General features: G+C 43.5%; 1 protein-coding gene across 3 annotated transcripts in view; it reads right to left on the minus strand.

The window, feature by feature from the left end:
* Positions 1-19,318, minus strand: part of tmem108 (transmembrane protein 108) — a 44,106-nt gene that overhangs the window by 12,563 nt on the left and 12,225 nt on the right. For all 3 annotated transcript variants that reach the window (XM_012815066.3, XM_031583666.1, XM_031583668.1), the window contains exon 2: positions 2,992-3,075. In XM_012815066.3, coding sequence (XP_012670520.2) covers positions 2,992-3,031 — 40 coding nt within the window. In that variant the 5' untranslated portion in view covers positions 3,032-3,075. The remainder of the gene's footprint in view (positions 1-2,991; positions 3,076-19,318) is intronic.

Here is a 19,318-nt window from a genome sequence, read left to right on the forward strand (position 1 = left end):
GTAGATGGTATCAGGCCTCATGTTGAGCTCAAACAACTGCTAAGCCAACAGGCAAAGCCAGCAGAGTTGGCCCAGGGGTACGAGACTCCCCCTCCTGGTTGGCAGTCCTGTTAACTCAGCAGTTAATTAGCTGATGTTGTAATTAGACAGATCAGGAGGGTCCGCGCCTAATTGGCTGTGTCTAAACTCATCCCTGATTAAAACATGGCCCTGGAAAAACTAACATTGCATACAAAGCAAAGTAGCGGAAATTAAGCCAAGCGCCCCATGGGTACCTAATCAGTGAGAACAGTTTTGAAGTTGGCCTGCCTGATCTGTGGTTCTGTTCAGCCAAATCCACAATCAAGGGAGGATTCTCAAGGTAAACACACAGAACTGGACAGGAATAGTGGCAAAAGCTTTTAAAAAAAACTCCTAATTTGATAACCATGGGTGGTGGGGCTAAGATGAATCGATAAGCCCAGATCAGTATGCCTCCTCTAAACACACAGAAGCTTAGAACGCAAATGAATATCACCACCTATCAACTGTTCTTGAAGACTCGGCGATCATGGTACAGAAGTAAGCACATTTCATTTGAAAGTTCATTTTTTTTTTCAAATGGAAGGAGACCATGCGCATGAAGGTTGTGTGTTGCGGTATGTGAATGGGAAAATTCCATCACTATACCCGTAGGGTGCGGCCATCTCCCAGAAGAGAGAGTAGCATTCCCTGGGGCTTCTGGGATAGATTAGGCACTTCCTGTTCGCAGGGAGTGGCAGGGTGGGACAGATGTGAGCTCAGAGATACGGAGGGGCCAGTCACTCACGGCATGATAATGGCTTCCTGCTCAAGAGCGGAGCTGTGGCGATGTGGCGTCTTTGAAATCGGATGCCTGTTTATCTGAGTGTGAATGCCGCCACAGACGAAAAAATATAAATACCTTGTGTGTGTTTACCACAGTGCTGTTTTTCACATGTGGCTGATTTACAGACGTGTTTGGAGAGATGCTGTGGAGAGATGCTGTAGGCTGGTTCCACAGGAAGGAAGGGGTTCAAAACAGGAAGTTCCCTCCACTCTGGGCAGATCACCTCACCACAAGGGTAAACGCAAACAATATACAACAAGAGGTTGTCCCCATTATGTCCGCATGACATATTCTAAACATTCCAAAGTTTCTGCAGAGGCAAAACATTGACAATTGTTTACCTCCATTGAACAATGAGCAAAATGCCCTTTTTCTAACCACTAGTGATTCCATAACATTATTTATTAGTCATTTATTTATGTCAAAAGAAGCAGTCTGCAAATCAATGGCACTATGTAGATGGCAAAGTCAATGACAAAACAAAAGATACATTTCTGTGGCAGAGACAGAGAGCAGAGACAAAACGAACAAAGGAAACAACAAAAACTGAGAGAAAAAATTGACAGAAAGAAAAATATATAGAGAGAGTGTGTGAGAGAGGGAGGGAGAGAATTGACTCAAAGTTAAAAAAAATGGAATGAAGAAAGAATTAAGTCCTATGGGGTATAGTGAATAATCAAACAATGGGAAGTGACTGGAATAACCAAAAAGAGTTTGAAAACAAAACAAAGGAAATCTAAAGAGCAGGAGAAAAAACGTCCTGTTTTGAGAGGGATTCAGGTTGATTCCACTTCCATGACTTCCTGTCCACTGCCTTCTCTGATAGACCCTTATGCGTGCACTCCAAATCAACCATTGCCTTCATCATTCTTCCATCAATCTCCCCTTGCCAGTGTAAGGGGGTACTACAGTGAAAACACTGGTTATTGTTACAGCTTAGAATGAGGCCATTACTGTAGCTGACTTCAACAGCCTTTTTGCGGCACTTTGTACACACTAATCAGTGGTATCATTTCACTTTACATGTGCTGTTACTCTACCTACTAAAGCATTCATAGAAGGTAGTGCAACCTAAATACTGAGTTAGGGATAGTCTTGACTCAGGGAAAGAAAGATACTATGGCTCGTTCCCAGGAATAATCTCTGTCAGTGTTGGAGTCCATGGGGGTTGCTGAACGAGAGACGCATCCTAAGGAACTAGCACAGGGACAGGCCGACAGAAGCATGGGCCCAGCTGTGAAATAGAGTTTGAACATAAAAATGGGATGAAGTTATCCCTGCACTGAAATCAGTCTGGCAGCCAACTCCATCAAGAAGCAGCCACGGGCATTTCGGTAAGAATGAAATATTACTCTTTCTCTGAAGATGAATCTGAATAGTCCTTCCTGTCTTTTCTAGGTCATCTTTCCATCCCGCCTGGCCTGACCACTGTTGTCTTCAAAAACATGTCATTGTAATACCTCTAAATATCAACCTCTGCGGCGGCCTAAGTGATATTTCACTGAGTGCCATTATACTAATGGCGTATTACCAATCCTAATGATAAACATCGACAGTCATTTTCAAAAGTGTGTCTACCCTCATCAGCCATAATGCTCCACTGACAGCCCCCCACAGCTCGTGTCAAGCGCTGAACTGCTGTCGCAAATGAGAGACGGACCCTCCATGGGCCGCCAGAGAATTTAACCTCATACTGTGGTTCCCTTTAACATTCACTGCTGGCCCTCAGATCTCTCTCTCTCTCTCTCTCTCTCTCTCTCTCTCTCTCTCTCTCTCTCTCTGTCTCTCTCTCTCTCTCTCTCTTTCTCTCAGAGGTTGTGTGTTCTGGATGCTGTATCAGATAGAGCTGTTCCTCACCTGGCTCACATCCTGCTAGAGGTGGTCTCCGTCTGCCTCACTAAAGCAAACCTGACAGCTGAACACTCAGTATGTCTTATGTGTTTAGTGGTGGGAAAGAGTTGTCTGGAAATGTAGATGTTTCACAGGACAAGAAATATTAATGTTTTCTCTGTGGGTCCGAGTTTTCCTTTTTAATCAATCTGTAACAATGCACACTGCTGAAATGAACTAATGTGGGAACAGGTCATGAACAATGTATACGCTGTCCTCTAGAAGTCCTTTATGAAATATTTTATGACACTCACTCAGCAGCTGGCAGCGCAGGACCTGCAGGCTTCTCTTCATGGTATCATGTGGTCCGGCTCCTCCTCCACAGTACTCATGGTTCTCTGTAAGACACAGACACAAAGCAGTCAGCAGGCAGGCAGGTCAGCTCAGACATCAGGCCTCAGGCCGCGGACTTCACTCCTAGAAGGAGGGAGTCAGACCTGGGTAGAGTGAGGAAGACTGGGAACCTTTCAGTCTTGATTGGGAAGAGTACAAAGTAGCTAAGGCATATTATTTATATAAATGTATATTATATTGACTGTGATTGACAATATCAAGAGGAAAAAAAACAAGGGTCAACTTAAGAAGAAGCACCAAATAGTTTGATTGGGTTGCAACAAATAAGTGTTTACGCATGCACGCATGCATGCATGCACACACGCACACACACACACACACACACACACACACACACACACACACCTGAGAATAGTACATACGTTTTGCGAAAGTGGATTTGTGGCCCCCTGGGTGCCTGTGGACTGTAGTCAACATGCATTTCTCTGCGCTCATTTTAGAAGATGACACATTCAGGCAACAGTGAACTGACCATGTGATCCAAAGGAACAAATGGGCTTCCTCTGAGAGGAATATGAATCATACCAAACTGGAGAGATAGAGATATTCAAATGCAGCCCTAGTGTTTAAAGAAAATGCCAGTCACAGTGATGACTAATAGGTCTTAAATAGTATTACTGTCAGGTTTGAGGTAATGGCCCTGTTCTGAGTGAACCTAAACCTGCAAATGTAACACCAGTGATCTCAAATCCCTAGCAAGGACAACGACATTTATCACATAACCTGAGTCATGCCGACCTTCCGTCAGTGAGCCCAAAGGCCACGGGTGTCTCATTCTTTCAGAACCTTCTAGAGCACTAATCCACTGAGATGTTGGGAGCTGAGAGTCAACTCTCAGCACAGCACTCTCAGACCTCTCGAGTCCTCTAAAAGCAAGAGGAGTGAGGTGGTCACTCTCAAATGGTGGGGCTCCTTGACTTATTTTTACCAACTAAATAGTTTTAGATGTGTGGGGATAGTCTTAGAGGTTTGCTTTGTATCTTCTCGGTGTAATGATTTTGAGAACATTTCCATCCTATCCTCTGAGTGTGAGGTGACTTATCACCTCAAGGTAGGCAGCTGTCTCAAGCATAATTGAATTGAAGAACTACAATCTGCTTGTATATTTCAACAATCAGTACCGTTACATGTGCAGGGTGTGTGAAATGAATGGAGCAGTGGAGCTCTTGATGGGCGGAATGGATAGTGAGACGGGCTTCGTGAGACGGGTGAGACGTCTAGTGAGAGTGAGACGTCTAGTGAGACGGGCTTCGTGACAGAAGATGGACGTTGGGTGGCAGCATGAGTAAATGCCCATGACACAAGACAACAACTCATCGGTCACAAGAGGACAGCACTCTTGCCTTTGAGTCCTGGCCAACTCCCTTTGCCTACTTATGCAAAACATCAGCGTGAGAAGGGGAATCGATGAATGAAGGAGGCAGAGAGAGAGGAGGCTGAAGAGAGAGGGAGAGAGACATAGAGAGTAAGAGAGAGGGAGGGAGAGAGAGTGATCCTGCCAAAATACTGATAGCATGCATTTCCTGAACAACCTTGCTATCTCTGTGCTAGCACTAATATTGAGCATTATGCAGAGATGTTGACTCACTATGACGCCAGTACCAGTGTGTGTGTGCGTTTATGTGTGTCAGTGTAAGCGAGCGGGCGTGTGTGTGTGTTTGTGTGTGTGTGTGTGTGTGTGTGGTAGTGTTCCAAGTCCCCTGCTCAGGAATAACAAACCACTGCATGGCAACTGACACATGCTGAGACCACTGCCGTCACCGTGGCAACCCTAACAGTATACCGTATTGAAATATCCATCAGTGAGTAGAACGGACTTCACTTTTTCAAATAAATAAGTCGCACACCTTACTTGAAACAAAGCCCAATATCCTAATGGAGGGAGCTTTTGGTTTGTCCTCCTGTCAACAGCTACCAATGGCTGAATTCCTCTGCTGTGAATCCAGACAGCAGCCTAAATAATGTTCCTGAGGAGGAGCTGTGTGTGTCTCTGTGTGTCTGTGTGTGTGTGTGTGTGGTGATGGGGGAATGGGCAGCTGAGTTTAGAGCTTGTCCAAGGTCAGCTGAGACTGCGTGACGATATAAAGCTGTCAATCGATCTCTCTTTGGACATAGGCCACAAGGATAACAATGCTTTTAATTTTATACTTCCCTCTATTTCACTGTCAGCGCTCCAGAAGCTGGCTTAGTGCTGGAAGGCGTCCTGAAACTTCCCTTGATTCATGGCAAAAACAGGGGACTTAAGTCTCAAGTACTAGCGAAACACCCAATCAGAACTCTCCCAAAACACATACACACACAGAGAAAGAGAGGGGGGGAGACTGATGCAAGACAACATACCTTATGGGAAGCTCAAAGCCACCATATTGTCTCATAATTTGACGAATATCCCTGTTCTTATCTGCATTAACGATGCAGGAAAAGAGATGAAACCCTTGCTACAGGGGTTGAGCAACATCCCTCCCTCCCCCATCAGCTCAGACAAATTGTATTGTGGGGCTGTGGGGGCAAATCCAGTCTCCAAAGAGTGGACAGCATCCAACTACCACATTTAACCTGCAGGGTGTCTCGGCTGGAGACAGGCATGGTTCCTGCAGCAGAATATACTGTATATAATAATAATGGAGTGGTTGACCACAGCATAGTTGATTCTAACACTAGGCATGAGTCTTTTTTTATAGGATGTCGTCAGGGGATGACAGATTCATATGATTCTTTGAATTAATAGAAAATGTTATATACTAATAACACATGAAAAATCATGAATTAAAACAAATAAATATGGAAAACTTTGTGACAGACTAATAACAAAAATTGATCCCTAACTATGTATTCAAAATGGAGAATACACATATGACTCTCACATATGTGGGATTCAAGGGAAGTATGACTATGTGATTATATTCTACCCATCCAATTCTAAGGCTTTAGAAGAGCAGGCATTAATCCACTGCTTAATGAAGCATGTAGAAAAAGACCAGGTGTGTAGATACAACTGTCCTTTCTCTCTCCATAGATCAACCCTTTATACTGACATACTGCACAGCTCAGGGTCTACCCCCCCCCCCCCTTTCTCTCTCTCATGCTGTCATGTTGTCTGACGTTGGAAATGACTGACTGATTGATTTCATTTACCCACAAACTCATTTACGAGGCTGATTAATCCAATAGAACACAGCCGCAGTCACAGCTTAATCTCAACTTCGACTCGACTTGGCTATCAGAGCCACAGACTAAGACCACCTATAAGTCACTACTGTGCCCAACACTGATAACAGCATGACTCAAATCCCTGCTCACTTCAGCGTTGGAAAAAGGAAGACATAGTTTTTTTTTTTCACATTGCTTGAATTCAGGGCTGTTTCTGGATAATGCACTTTAGTCCAGACTTCGCAGAGAACAATGTCTTATCCAGAATCAGTGTATTAAAAACAGTTTCTAAAAATCCAACTCCCAACAAATCCATGCTTCAGCTGCTGAAAGAGCACTTTCCTGGAGTGGCCCTAAGCTCATCACATCCCTGGGCAAAACACTACAGCGAAATAGGAGACAAGCACAAAAAGATAAAGATCCCCAAATATGGTTGCCATGGTGTCCTTCAATTGCATCAGCGGATGAGGCGAGACTTTGAAGGGTGGGGGGTTTAATTGCATCTGTCCCACGAGAGCATCATGTAAAACAGGCTTAAAGATGCCGATCTGCTCTGCTCTGCTCTGCTCTCTCTCTCCCCAGCCAAAGGGGTTTAAGTAGCCCATGAGTCAATCACGGAGAGCTTTTCCAGTGATTCACCCTCTCTGATGGGTATCTGCATGCCAGCGCTGATAACAGGCGCTGGAGGTCATGACCCCACGCATGTGTTTCCTGAAGTTTCATTTGAGGGAGCTTCGGGGGCCAGGGCTTGGCCGTGATCCAGAGGAGAGAGATGTTTCGAGAGCCTCTTCCGATCCGATAACCACCTCCTAACCTCTGACAAATCCTAAAGCAGTGGGCCGTCAAGATAAGAGTGGCCTGCGAGGGTTTGCTGTTACACATGTACACACTGTGAATTTGGACATCGTTAAGCCTTATTATGAATCAACACAAAAAGCAACTGTTATATAATCAACAGTTTGAGTTAAGGATTTGAAGGGTGTTAATAGGCTTACATAAGACTTAATTATACATATGATTCATACAGACTTCATCAGCCCTTTGATAAACAGTTTAAAGGTGTCCGCCCATTGTCACATGAAAATGAACTGTTTTGAATGATGGACTTTTGACACGCCAGATTGATAAGTCTCATTTGCCATGAAGTTATGCCTTTACAGTTACGAATCTGTTATTAACCATTAATAACATCTACATAGGCATTAGCTTGTTAGCATAAGCATTTAGCCCTGTCACCAGCTCCCTGGCACATGTATAGCAGGAGCACTGCACTAATGCTGAGTCACAGGGATGTCTGCAGCAGTAGAGGAGTGAGTTGCTGCTGCTGCTTCTGCTTCTGCTTCTGCTGCTGCTGCTGCTGCTGCTGTTACTGCTGCGTCACTCACAGAGTCCCACACTGCCGGGTCATCAATCAGTGCCACACCCCCTTGGCCTTCACAGCGGCACACTGACACACGGCCCATTAAAAATACATTAGGCTTCCCAGCATGCCTTTCACCCCCTAGCGGGTGAGTGTGGGGGGGCTAGAGAGGGTGGGTAGCCTATCATCGCTCCTTCCTCCGTTTTTGTGTGGCACCGGGGACTCTGATCGGAGCTAGGGGCATATTTACACGATGCGGCCCCTAACGTCACCACAGCACACCAGCCGTAGCTCGATGTGTCGGCACTTAGCACACGCAGCTCGAGGATAAATCACACGAGGCGCTAAATCCCAATTAGTGCAGAAACACTGTGATGTGTCAGGTCTTATGGCAATGGCTCCGAATAAATAGGAGCGTAGGCTAGGAACACACAGCGCGCAGCAGGGGGATGTTGAAAGGCTACATCTGTGTGGGTGGTGGTGCTAGTGATGGGGCCGTGACTACGTCAGAGAAGAAGCGATTTGAGTTCGAGGGCTACCTCTGACCGCGGACGTTTGGCTGTGATTGTGTGGGTGGACCACGGGGACCGCTCAGGGCCGGCTTACTCACGCCAAACAAAGAGTGCGAGGGAGAGAACAAACAACGGGCTCCTGAATTAGCCTCTTACTCACCACAATGAGCCCATACACTCTCACTCAGTGCAGCCCACCTGCAAATGAAGCCTGGGGGGAGCACAATAGACACACACACACACACACACACACACACACACACACACACACACACACACACAAGGACTCGGCAGAAGCAAACAACTGATCTTCTCTCCCTGTTTGTCCACTGTTGTCATTTCATCCACACTGGGACATTGACCCAGCTTCTTAGCATGTCACGAGGATTATCTACCCTGAACACTGAGCAAAACAGTATTTGTGTACATGGCCGTGTGGACAGCATATGTGATTTGTTCGCGGTAGATTACATATGGATTTACCTCAACCTGGGATCTGCTCTGGTAAATCCAGGGAAAGCTTCAGCTGAGGCACCTGATGATACAAGCAGAGCGGCAAATTCAATTCAATTTGGTGAGTTTAGACTTGAGTCACTTCAGTGCCATCTGATATAAACCAAGCCTGGCACACTCCGCCAGAGGCAGGCGCTAGGTAAATGGCGGCGGGATGTAGGGCATCTAGCGGCTGGATCCCGTACACAGCTAGAGCTTTTGGAGTGTTGACTGGGCACAAATGGAGGTGACACGCTGATGCGAGCCAGCTAACAAACTGACAAACTGTCAGACACACTGCTGCACTGCTGACAGCAAGTGTGGGCGTCTACACTGAGGACACTACACTATCTGACAGAGAGTGAGAGCGGGAGAGAGAGAGAGAGAGAGAGAGAGAGAGAGAGAGAGAGAGAGAGAGAGAGAGGGAAAGGGAGGAAGAGAGAGAGATCCTTGAAAGCTGATGTGAGCTTATGTTAGGTCCAATTTAAAGAACATAGTCACACAAAAAAACACATATATCCACCCACTCAAACTATTACCTATTAACTATTCGCAGCATAAAGCTCCTATGCTAACTCCAGTCCTCAAGGTTGAAGGAGCCTGAGAGCCTCAGGAGTTACTGAGAGATGAATTGAGACAAAAAGAGAAACTACCATGCAAGCTACAGTACACTCACATTCTTATTTCCAGTCTGTGTGATCTGACCAGACATTTCCTGTAATGAAAGTCTAATAACCATGGTTCATGTACAACCATGCACTACAGTTTCCATGTACTACATTTTCTTAAAGGAAGAGTGTTACTATTTTAACCTTTTTTGCTACTGAAAGTCATAATGTCTGTAAACATAGTCCAGTGTAGTGTCCATGGTTGTCTAGGTGAAGTGCAAATACTCAGGTCCCAAAATGAAAACTTTTCTTTGGGGCCAGGTAGAGCCTTTCAGCTCTGACAACTGAACTGATGGCTCCCAGGGTTTCTAAGCCTGTCACAGTCATGCTCTACTCTTGAAATGTCAAGCGATTCCCCCAAAACACCCACATTGTTTTCAAAAGCCTGAAATGTTTTCTGCAACACACCAAAAAAAAAAACAGGCGTTTCGAACACATTTAACACCCCGAGAGAGCTCCACAGTGGGCGCCTAGTCCCTCAAGGGATGCCTGACGATGCTGGAAAAGGTCACGGTTACCGCTTCAAAGGCCGTCACCCCAGGGAGGCGGAGGCCCGCCCCCGGGCTTCAAACACAGCACGGCCCAGCGCCGCTGCCACTCGGTGACAGCACGCCTCCGCCGGTAAATCTCTTCATCCCACTCATGTCATTATCACAGGTCTTATGTTTCTGGGGCCCGATGTGCTTTCATACAGTCGTGTATATAGGAGACTCTCATTGGCACATCGGAGATAAACAAAACCAATAAAACAAAAAAGAATTGGAGAGGACGGCTTCACGGAGAATGAGGAGAGAAGCTTGACAGACTCAGTGCAGTCAGTGTGCTCAAGAAAATGGGTTTACTGCAACAGAGCAGCGTTACAAGTGTCGGAGCAGCGAGGTAGCGTGTATTAATCATGTTTGAATCAGAGGTGAGTGTTCCAGCTGACAGCTGCAGAAACAGTGAGAGACAGAAGGATGATGAAATTGGTAGATAAAGCACAAGATGAAAGAGGACAGGGGGAAAAGGTTTTCCAAAATATCCCACCTGTTTCGGGCACATTCAGTATTACTGTCATTTGTACGGGGTTGCTGGTTCCCGCTTATGGATCAATACGTCAATGCTTGTTTGTGCCCAGCAGGCCTCTAAAGAGTTGGTGATACTCCAACACTGTAATCATACAGCCATTGCTGTCGTTGCTGCTCTTAATGCATTGCTATTTTAAGTAACCTGACTCAGGTCCCCTCATTGTTGTTATATTGATTAAAGAGCTATTTAGATTGTAGACTACAACTATTGATTGAACATTTGGTCTGGTCTGAGCATCCCTTCTCTCCTCCTGCATAGATACCATCTCAGTCTTTTACATCAACTAGCCTTTACCTGGCATGACAGGACCGGGTTGCAGTGACGTATTGATTATCGAATAGATGGTGGAGGAGATCCTGATGTTAGTGATGAGATCAATTGAGCCATTTAGCCTTTAACCCCGACAGGTTCGATGGCATTCATGCTGGGGCCTCGGTACTCTCTGCTCAGCGAATGCATTATCAGAGCAACGGATTCAGTGGAGATTCACTGGGACGTCAGCATTATCGAGCTTTGCAGAGAGGCTTAGCATGTTGAATAAGCCTGGAGGGACTAACACTAAATCTGCAGTAGGTTGACAATTGGAGCTAGGCTCTTCTCAAGATTTCGTAGTCCAAGGAAGCTACAGTCACGCTCAGTTTACACATTAACTTAGGAAATGGAACATTATGGTTTCCCTCTGAAGTTGTTTTTATATGCGTTCCACAGAATATGCTATAGAAATAAGAGTTTAATTGCAGAGAGCATGGGGATGGGGTGATTTTAGGTTGCGGTTCTGAGTGTCATGGCGTGGGGTGGAGCAAAGTGTTCCTCCAGTGAAGCCGGCGGTGTTGTTTATCAGTTGTTTTCAAAGCTTGTAAAAGTCCTCCAGCTCTGTGGGTGGAGAGGGTGGAGACCCTGGGGGCTGGTGGAGGATCTAACGAGCTGCTAAAATGATGTTGCTTAGAGTCGGAATGCTGAGTCTAACAACCGTACAGTGCACCCGTATCCCATCTCCTCCAATCATTGCTAACTAGCCCCTCTTACAACACCAAAAACAGCTCTTCACATTCACTTTCATCCAAGCCGTAACATGGAGATTGCTGGCTCTCATCTGAAAATGTTTGTCTCTTTAGTAAAAGGGGGCCTTCTCTCTGCCCCATCCCGAGTATCTAATATTCACAGAGAGCTTACTTTAACTTACTACTCAAAGACGCGGAGCTTCGTAGAAAGCCCACTTTTATGTATGAAATTATGCTAATGTCACCCCATCTCCAGATTTGTTGAGTGAAGTGCCTTCCCGAATGTCCTGATGGAATCCCTTATATTACAAATAGGTTGAGGCAGTGAGCGACAAGGGCTTTCATCGTTAGCAAGTGCATCAGTTGCTCTGCTACACTAAATCAAAAGGGTGTTCACACGAGTGCACTGGTCCTTCAGATGTATGATTAGAAAAGGATTTGACTTTATTTTTATCTTGAGACATTCAATAACAAGCAAGATAAACACAAGATATATTGTTCAAGTCTGCTGAGAAGTCAGTACAAGCTGTAAGGTTGCTATTCATTTGAATTCACTTCACAAATACATTTCAATTTTGATGGAACAACCTATGTGATGAGCAAGATGGATCCAAGTGACTTGGCAAGACCTGAACTTAATTAATCCGAGAAACGAAGTCTCTAATTAGCATTTTATTTTACGTCAAAGCTCAGACATTTCCAAACAGCATCTCAGGTTCTGTGCTTTGTTTGCCTGACATGTTGAATGTATGGATGAAATGTATGACTGGTATGAGTCGCACAGAGCACTCGAGCATTTAAGTACTCGAGAAGTAACATAAATTCTCGAGTTACCACATTAACACTGAGTACTCATTAATCAAGTGATGCTACATCTCGTACGGAGTTTCCCCAACCGTTGTTATGATAAAATAAATGTACAATTGTGATTTGTGGACGGATTTTTCAAGGATGGCTCTAACATTGAGTCTGTCTTACAAGAGAATAGGCTACTACACTAAACATGACTAAACAATATGTAAACACATTACAAGCATTTATTGAAAAAAAAAAAAAAGTAATGTTGACTGAATTTTCTAAGGCTACTGTAGAATGTTAACACAATGACGTAATAATGTCAACTGTAGAATGTCAACAAAAACGTAAAAATATTGTCTGTATCATCCATACTCCAATATTGTGTAAAGTAAGACCAGGTGTCTTCATATATCATTCATTTTATGCTTTGCTCTATGTGCTGGGAGCAACCCCAGCATAACTGCATAGCCTTTTAATTGATGTAAGACACCTACCACATTCTGGACATCTAAGGATGCTCACATATCTGAACTGAAAAATTAGCCAAAGGGATCCATTCCTGAAGTAATGACCCTCCTCTGAACAAGACTGTGTCCCAGCTTCCCAGCATTGTAGTTTCTAGGTAAACAAGAATGCCCCTTCAGATGACACCTCCACATTCAGACTAACCTCTCTGCTGGCTGGTTAGCTGAGCGGCACCAGAAAGTATTTTTAGCCCTTGATATACCATGAAGATGGATGGGCCCAGAGGATGCTGGGTAAATGGAGACAAACAGCAGGGCAGGCCATTGCGGAGCATGACACAGCAGTGGAGCTCTACCGGTGTGGGAGCTGTCTACAGCCATCCATCCTGCCATTTCCCAGCAGGCATCGCACACACACATGCACATGCACACGCACATGCACACACACACACACACGCTCACACCAACAAACACACACACACAAACACTCACACCTACAAACACACACACACATACACACTCACACAAACAAACAAACACGCACACACACAAACACAAACAAACAAACACACACAATGTACTCTCTCCTGACTTGGTTGTTAACTCTAAAAACATAATTTTTCATGTAATTATTAAGTGTCTTGGTTTGAAATTCTTGGCCTGTTGTCGGCACAGTCTGTGTGTAGGAGTTGCTATAAGCAGAAGTAATTAAACACCTAACTGTTTATTCCTACCTGTAGGACGTACACCTCCCAACTCAATGTTCAGCCAGCAGACCTGCGTAGTACCAAGACAACTACTATAACAAACAACAGTATTTAAGAGCCATTGAGGTCTCCCATTATGCCTCCCTGATCCAGTAACCCTTCAACTAAGGGAGTAATGAGCCTTGCAGAGTTGATCATCCAGCTGTGAGGAGCCCAGCTTCTGAGGAATCACTGTGTGGGGGCGTTGTGGGATTTGTAAGCCCACAGGGAAGATTTGCACAGATTCGCTAGCTTTTATGAATGATTAATATCACATGATTATGGATCACATGTATAAAAAAAATGAGTGCCATTTTCAAACAGCCCACAGGCATTTTTCAGCATTGTTAATAAATGTAGCAAATCATCCGTGGTTCCTTAACTGCTTCTGGCTTGGAGGATATTGCAAACTCAAACTTATGTGGGCTTTATTGTTCTTTATGAGACAACTGTGTCTCTTCTGGGTCATAATTTTAACAGCACCCCCACCCACATCTGAGGTGGACTTGTTTATGAAACAATATTAGAGAAAAAAGACCCACTGAAACATACTGTAGTCTCATGTTTTAATAATCTGCTGGAATTTTGAGAGGTTATGAAATACTGTTTGACTGTTCCTTTCCCAATCACGTCTGCACATTGCACCAAGAAAATAAGCTCTAATACAAGCAACACTGCATAACTGTGGCTGAATGGCTCCAAGGGTGGTGTCCTGAATCCACCCCTGAGATTTGAGTTCCTGCTAGTCTGAAGCCACAAACAGGAATCAACAATTCACTGGAGGGCGGTGGTTTGTTCTCTCATTAGGTAACCACTATCTCATCTACCACCACAGGACTGAGCAGGCATCCGTTAGACTATGTGGGATGCACCAAGACCACAAGGATGCAAAAACTAAAAAACAAATGAAAATAAAAACTATTTAAAGGGCGGGTCTGTTAAATGCTCCTCTACTGAATGATGAATCTTCTTCACATTTCATTTTAATTTCTTGCTGTGACATTTCTTTGCCGTGTTATTTTTATGGGAGTGATTTCAGAAACAGGGCCTTGGTGAGCCTCCTTGAAAATAATAAGCTGTCAAAGCGCTGGTTTTTCCCATTTCAGCTCACTTCAAGGCTAGAAAGTAATGCATCCATAGAGCTGAATCAAGAGTGCTTTGATTGGCCAAGGTGTACCACAAGGTTTTCAAGAGATGTTCAAATATTTTCTCATACTTCGCTGAAATTTTTCTAGGGTTTTAAATGTTTTGTTTTATAAATGTGAATGCCAATCTATGACGCATGCTGGTAAGATTGAGATTTTGGCCATTTTTACAGTAAAACAGTCCATTCACAATGTACCTGTGAATAGACACTGAGGTCACACATGATCTCCAGGGTGATATAGCCATGCTTTGTTCTATGACTAATCTGAACGCTATGTTCTGGACAGGAACAAGCCTCTCTTCAAAGCTCAGGAATTCCGCAGTGGGATTGCCTTGTTGATATCAAAATATGCAATGACTGAAGAAAACAAACATACACAAATGCGCGTGCACGCACACACGCGCGCACACACACACACACACACACACACACACACACACACACACACACACACACACACACACACACACACACACACACACACACACACACACACACACACAAACACACATACACATACACATATATATGGGCCATTCTACCGAATTGGTGCAAAGTGTGGTCCCTCAACAATAAAAACTATTTACAAAACAATTAGGTATTCAGACATAGATATTTACTAAGAATATGTTATGGTCTATTTAAACCCAAGACATTAATTGAGATAGGGATAAGCTAAATATATACAAAATCATCATTTATAGGGTACTTTCTATTGGGAAGTAGCTGTCCCTAACCCTGGCATCTAAATTTCAATGTCTGTAAATAACACTTTTTAGATTTTTTTAGATTTTTTTCAATGATGTAATTTCAAAGATCTTTACGATTAAGTTTATACAGAACTTGGAAGATTTAGATTTATTGTACACAGGAGTTTTAGTCCATTGGCTGAGCCTGTTTTTTAGCCACACCCCTGCATTTATAACCAGGCAGTGATACTGCATCCCCATCCCTCATGGCTGAATGGTAAGTAGCTAGATCCCATACTTTTGATATAAATGTGTTCCAAAGTCTGAAAATCAGTCTGTAACCTTAAGAATTGTCACTACCGAACACATATTTTCTTCAATTGAGTAAACTTTTAGTTTTTTTTTGCAAAGTATTATGTTTGTTTGTGTGTACACCTCTTCAAAGATGTGTTTGCTAGCCATGTGCTTGCTAGAATTATTTATTTATGCTCAAAGTTAGCTAGAATTGTCACTACCGAAACAGTGACATGATCGTTTCGGTAGTGACAAAATGGAATGGTAAGTAGTTCAATCCCATCATTTTGAAATAAATGTGTTACGTATGTGGACTAAATGGTAAACATGTAGATAATGCTGATTTCTATCTGAAATTGTTCAGGAGAGAAAGAATCATACGACACCAAAATGCCAAAAAGAAAAAGTGGAGCAGATAGGCTGAGAGAATACCAACAAAGAGTGAGGGATGACCCAGTGAAACACCAAGAATATTTAAGGAAGGAAAGAGAAAGAAATAAGAAACAAAAGGAAGAAGGAAAGTTGAAATGTATCAGTGATTTATCCAACAGGGAGCAAAAGAAGGTCAGAAAATCATGGAGGAAAAGACAGCAAAAGCACAACACATTTGTGTTTTTAATATTCCCAACCTAAAGCATGGTATGAGTTAAGATTAAGCAATAAGGTTGAGGAAATATGATACAACCTTGCAAACAAAATACTGTGGTCACTACCGAAACAGTGCAGTCACTACCGAAACACTGGATGTTTTGTAAAAAATAAAGTATATTGAGTTATCAACTAAAATGTTATGATACTGATTGGTTTAATGTATGTTCAATTTCATCAATCATCAACTCTGGAATCAATATGATCAGTATTTTGCATTTTACAAAGAAATATTGCACTTAGATTTGGATGAATTGTATAAATTGAACTTTGAAATTTGGTAAAAAATTCATTTTTATTTATTTCATTGTGAAAACCTTCAAGAAATATTTGTAAAAATACTCTTCAGAGAAGGGAAGGAAACACAATCTGAACAGGTTAATAATAATATGTTTTTACTATAGTTTATTACTATGTTTCGGTAGTGACAATTTTTGGGAGAGGAAAAACATTCCAACACATTCTGAAAATACAATATAAAAATTGACGGTTCATTTACTAGATATGTGTACTTTAGATATGGTACAATATATATACGGACAACGTTTTGGGAATAAAACATACAAATTTTCAAAATATTTCCAACCTGACTTTGCACCAATTCGGTAGAATGGCCCATATACATGGTTGGTCAAATGGACAAAGGATTCAAAACGGCCAAGAGCTAACTTCCCAATGTGGATCAGGGTTTATTTATCAGACTTGCTCACACAGACTCACAATAATCCACAGGATAAGTGCAGGGAAAAGTGCGTAATTCACACACACGCTCACGGCTAATTTTACTCCCTGACGTGGACCTCTGTCACATGGACAATGGCAGGAACGGTAGCATGCAAGGAAGGATGTGTCAGGGAACGTATGCATTGTGCTGAGCTTCCTTTAGTACTGAGAATGCAGGAGCAGAGGGATACAGATGGTATAGGGGGAGAAAAAGAGAGACAGCTTTTTAGAGAAGCTGTGGGGTTTGAACATCCAGGGACTGACAGAGGGAAAAAGAGGAAGGGGGGAGATATAAAAGGGTGATTTCTTTATCTCTTGAAAAAATAAACTGAAAAGATTGCTAGCATCACCCATGTGGCTGTGGCTTAGCATCTCCCTATGTCTGCTAACATCCTCCAGCTAGGTGAAAGTGGTGGAAATATTCCCTTGTGGAACTGAGTTGGTGCTATTCAGAAACTTTTGTAACTCTGCTCAGTCTCTCTAGACACACACTGACACACACACACACACACACACACACACACACACACACACACACTCCACTAAGGCACCAACGCATAAAGGCACAAGTGTCACTCACGACACCTGCTGTTGAAAGTGACTATGCACAACATAAGGATCCTCAGTACCATGTACCATGACTTTTGGCCAGGCACCTGGATACACTATAACACTAACAATGGCTCCTGCTCAACTACAGCCATAATGGCTATTGACTAGCCCCCATCAGCAACAGCTTAGATGAGTAAGAGTGTTCTCTGCTCTGAAGCAAATTATTCTTGGAACTACAAGAAGCCTCAGATCTGTGGTGTCCAACCGTAGTTATTATCGAGGAAGGAACCTTCATTTTAAGAGTAACAGGGCTTTATAAGGTAAAAGCTATGACCAGAGGTGAGTGTCTGTTCTAAGCTATGGGAAAGGCACAGTGGGGGCTTCATTGAGGTGTACCACAGATCTAGTCAATGGCATCTTTGTCTCAGTGAGCCACCATCGCTGATGTTGAGCATGCTCTGCTAGGACCGCGAGCAGAATTGCCCAGCACTTATCATTCACTTCTTGGAAGCGCCAGATGCACCTGACTGGACCCGTTTGCTCAGGGAATGACTCATCGTAAATGGACTCATTCAGCACAGGCAGACGCGTAGACCTGGGCCATCATCTGCTGCAAATTGAGTTGTTTGGGCTCCGGGGTGGTGCCTCTCAACGTGGCATGCCATGTGCCCGCGACCACTTTCTTCCTAACTCAAAAATAGGAGTGGGACGACACGTCTAGACGGTGTAAACAATGAAGTCCAAAATTTCTGACATTCACAAAAACATCCTACAGCAACAGCAACGTCAATTTGTCCCATCCTTTTCCGAGGTTTGTTTCCTAATTTGATTCTGAGGTATGTTGGCGGCTAGCCTTTGGCTACGCTGACACTTTGAAGTGGTCGCGTTTTGTCATTACAATGCCAAGCGATGCAAAGAGCCGACTGAGAGGGAAAAGTGAGGAGAGGCAGACTCCTGGAGAGCACTCTCCTTATTTAAACTTGCTTCAGAATAATTCAGACTTGTTTCACGCAGCTAAGAGCTGCAGTCATTTTGGGCTTATGCCCCCTCTTTTTTGATGAGGTAATAGTGCCTCTGAGCTGTTTGTTCCTCATTAGTTCCATCATGCCTGGGTTTGATGAGGATTTAGTCAGCAGCTATAGGCTCCTTTCCACTGCAAGAACTCCTGGGACGTTTACAGGAGCAGTCCACTGCTTGGTCCTTTGTCTTTTGATTCTTCACTAGGGTGCAGGAACTAATGGACATACAAGTTGTCATAGCCTAATGATTTTGCTCTTTGATCACAATGTCAATTCCGAGCACAAGAAAATAACAATATATTTCTCCAGCGGCAGCACTTACATCAGACTATTAAACCAGATAACTTTTAGATAACGTTAGAATTACCCTAAGGTCGAGTGGACAGTGGAATTTTGCAATAAAGTAGCGGACACTTGACTAAAAGACTTCATGGCAGCTGTAATGACTTGATAAATGAATATACCAACACCACTGTCGATTAGTTAAAGCCTATATTTCAGCTGATGTTTTGCTTGTCTTCATTCATGACTGCAACCTCAACAACCTAACTCTGTAAGATATAATTCATTTTGCTGTCTTCATCACGTAATCTCTGATTAAAAAAAAATGTAAAATGTTGTCTTCTAATGTTGTCTTGTTGTCTTCTACTCATGTTACGTTTAACCAATAAGCATCAACCATCACTGCAAGCGCCACCCAGCAGTTTCAGGGCGACACAGAAGTACCTACCCCAGAGAGGGTACGTATTTCTCCCTAAAAAACAGCCCTGAAAGAGGTTCTACAGGGACGGTTCCTGAGGCTGGAACATGCACAGAGGAACTGGCTGCCCTAAAGTGGCCTGTTAGTTCCTGCAGTGTCTGGAATACATCAGCAACATCACAGCAGCATCCTGATC

Source organism: Clupea harengus, chromosome 17 (genome assembly GCF_900700415.2).
Source record: "Clupea harengus chromosome 17, Ch_v2.0.2, whole genome shotgun sequence".
In the NCBI taxonomy this organism is placed as follows: Eukaryota; Metazoa; Chordata; class Actinopteri; order Clupeiformes; family Clupeidae; genus Clupea; species Clupea harengus.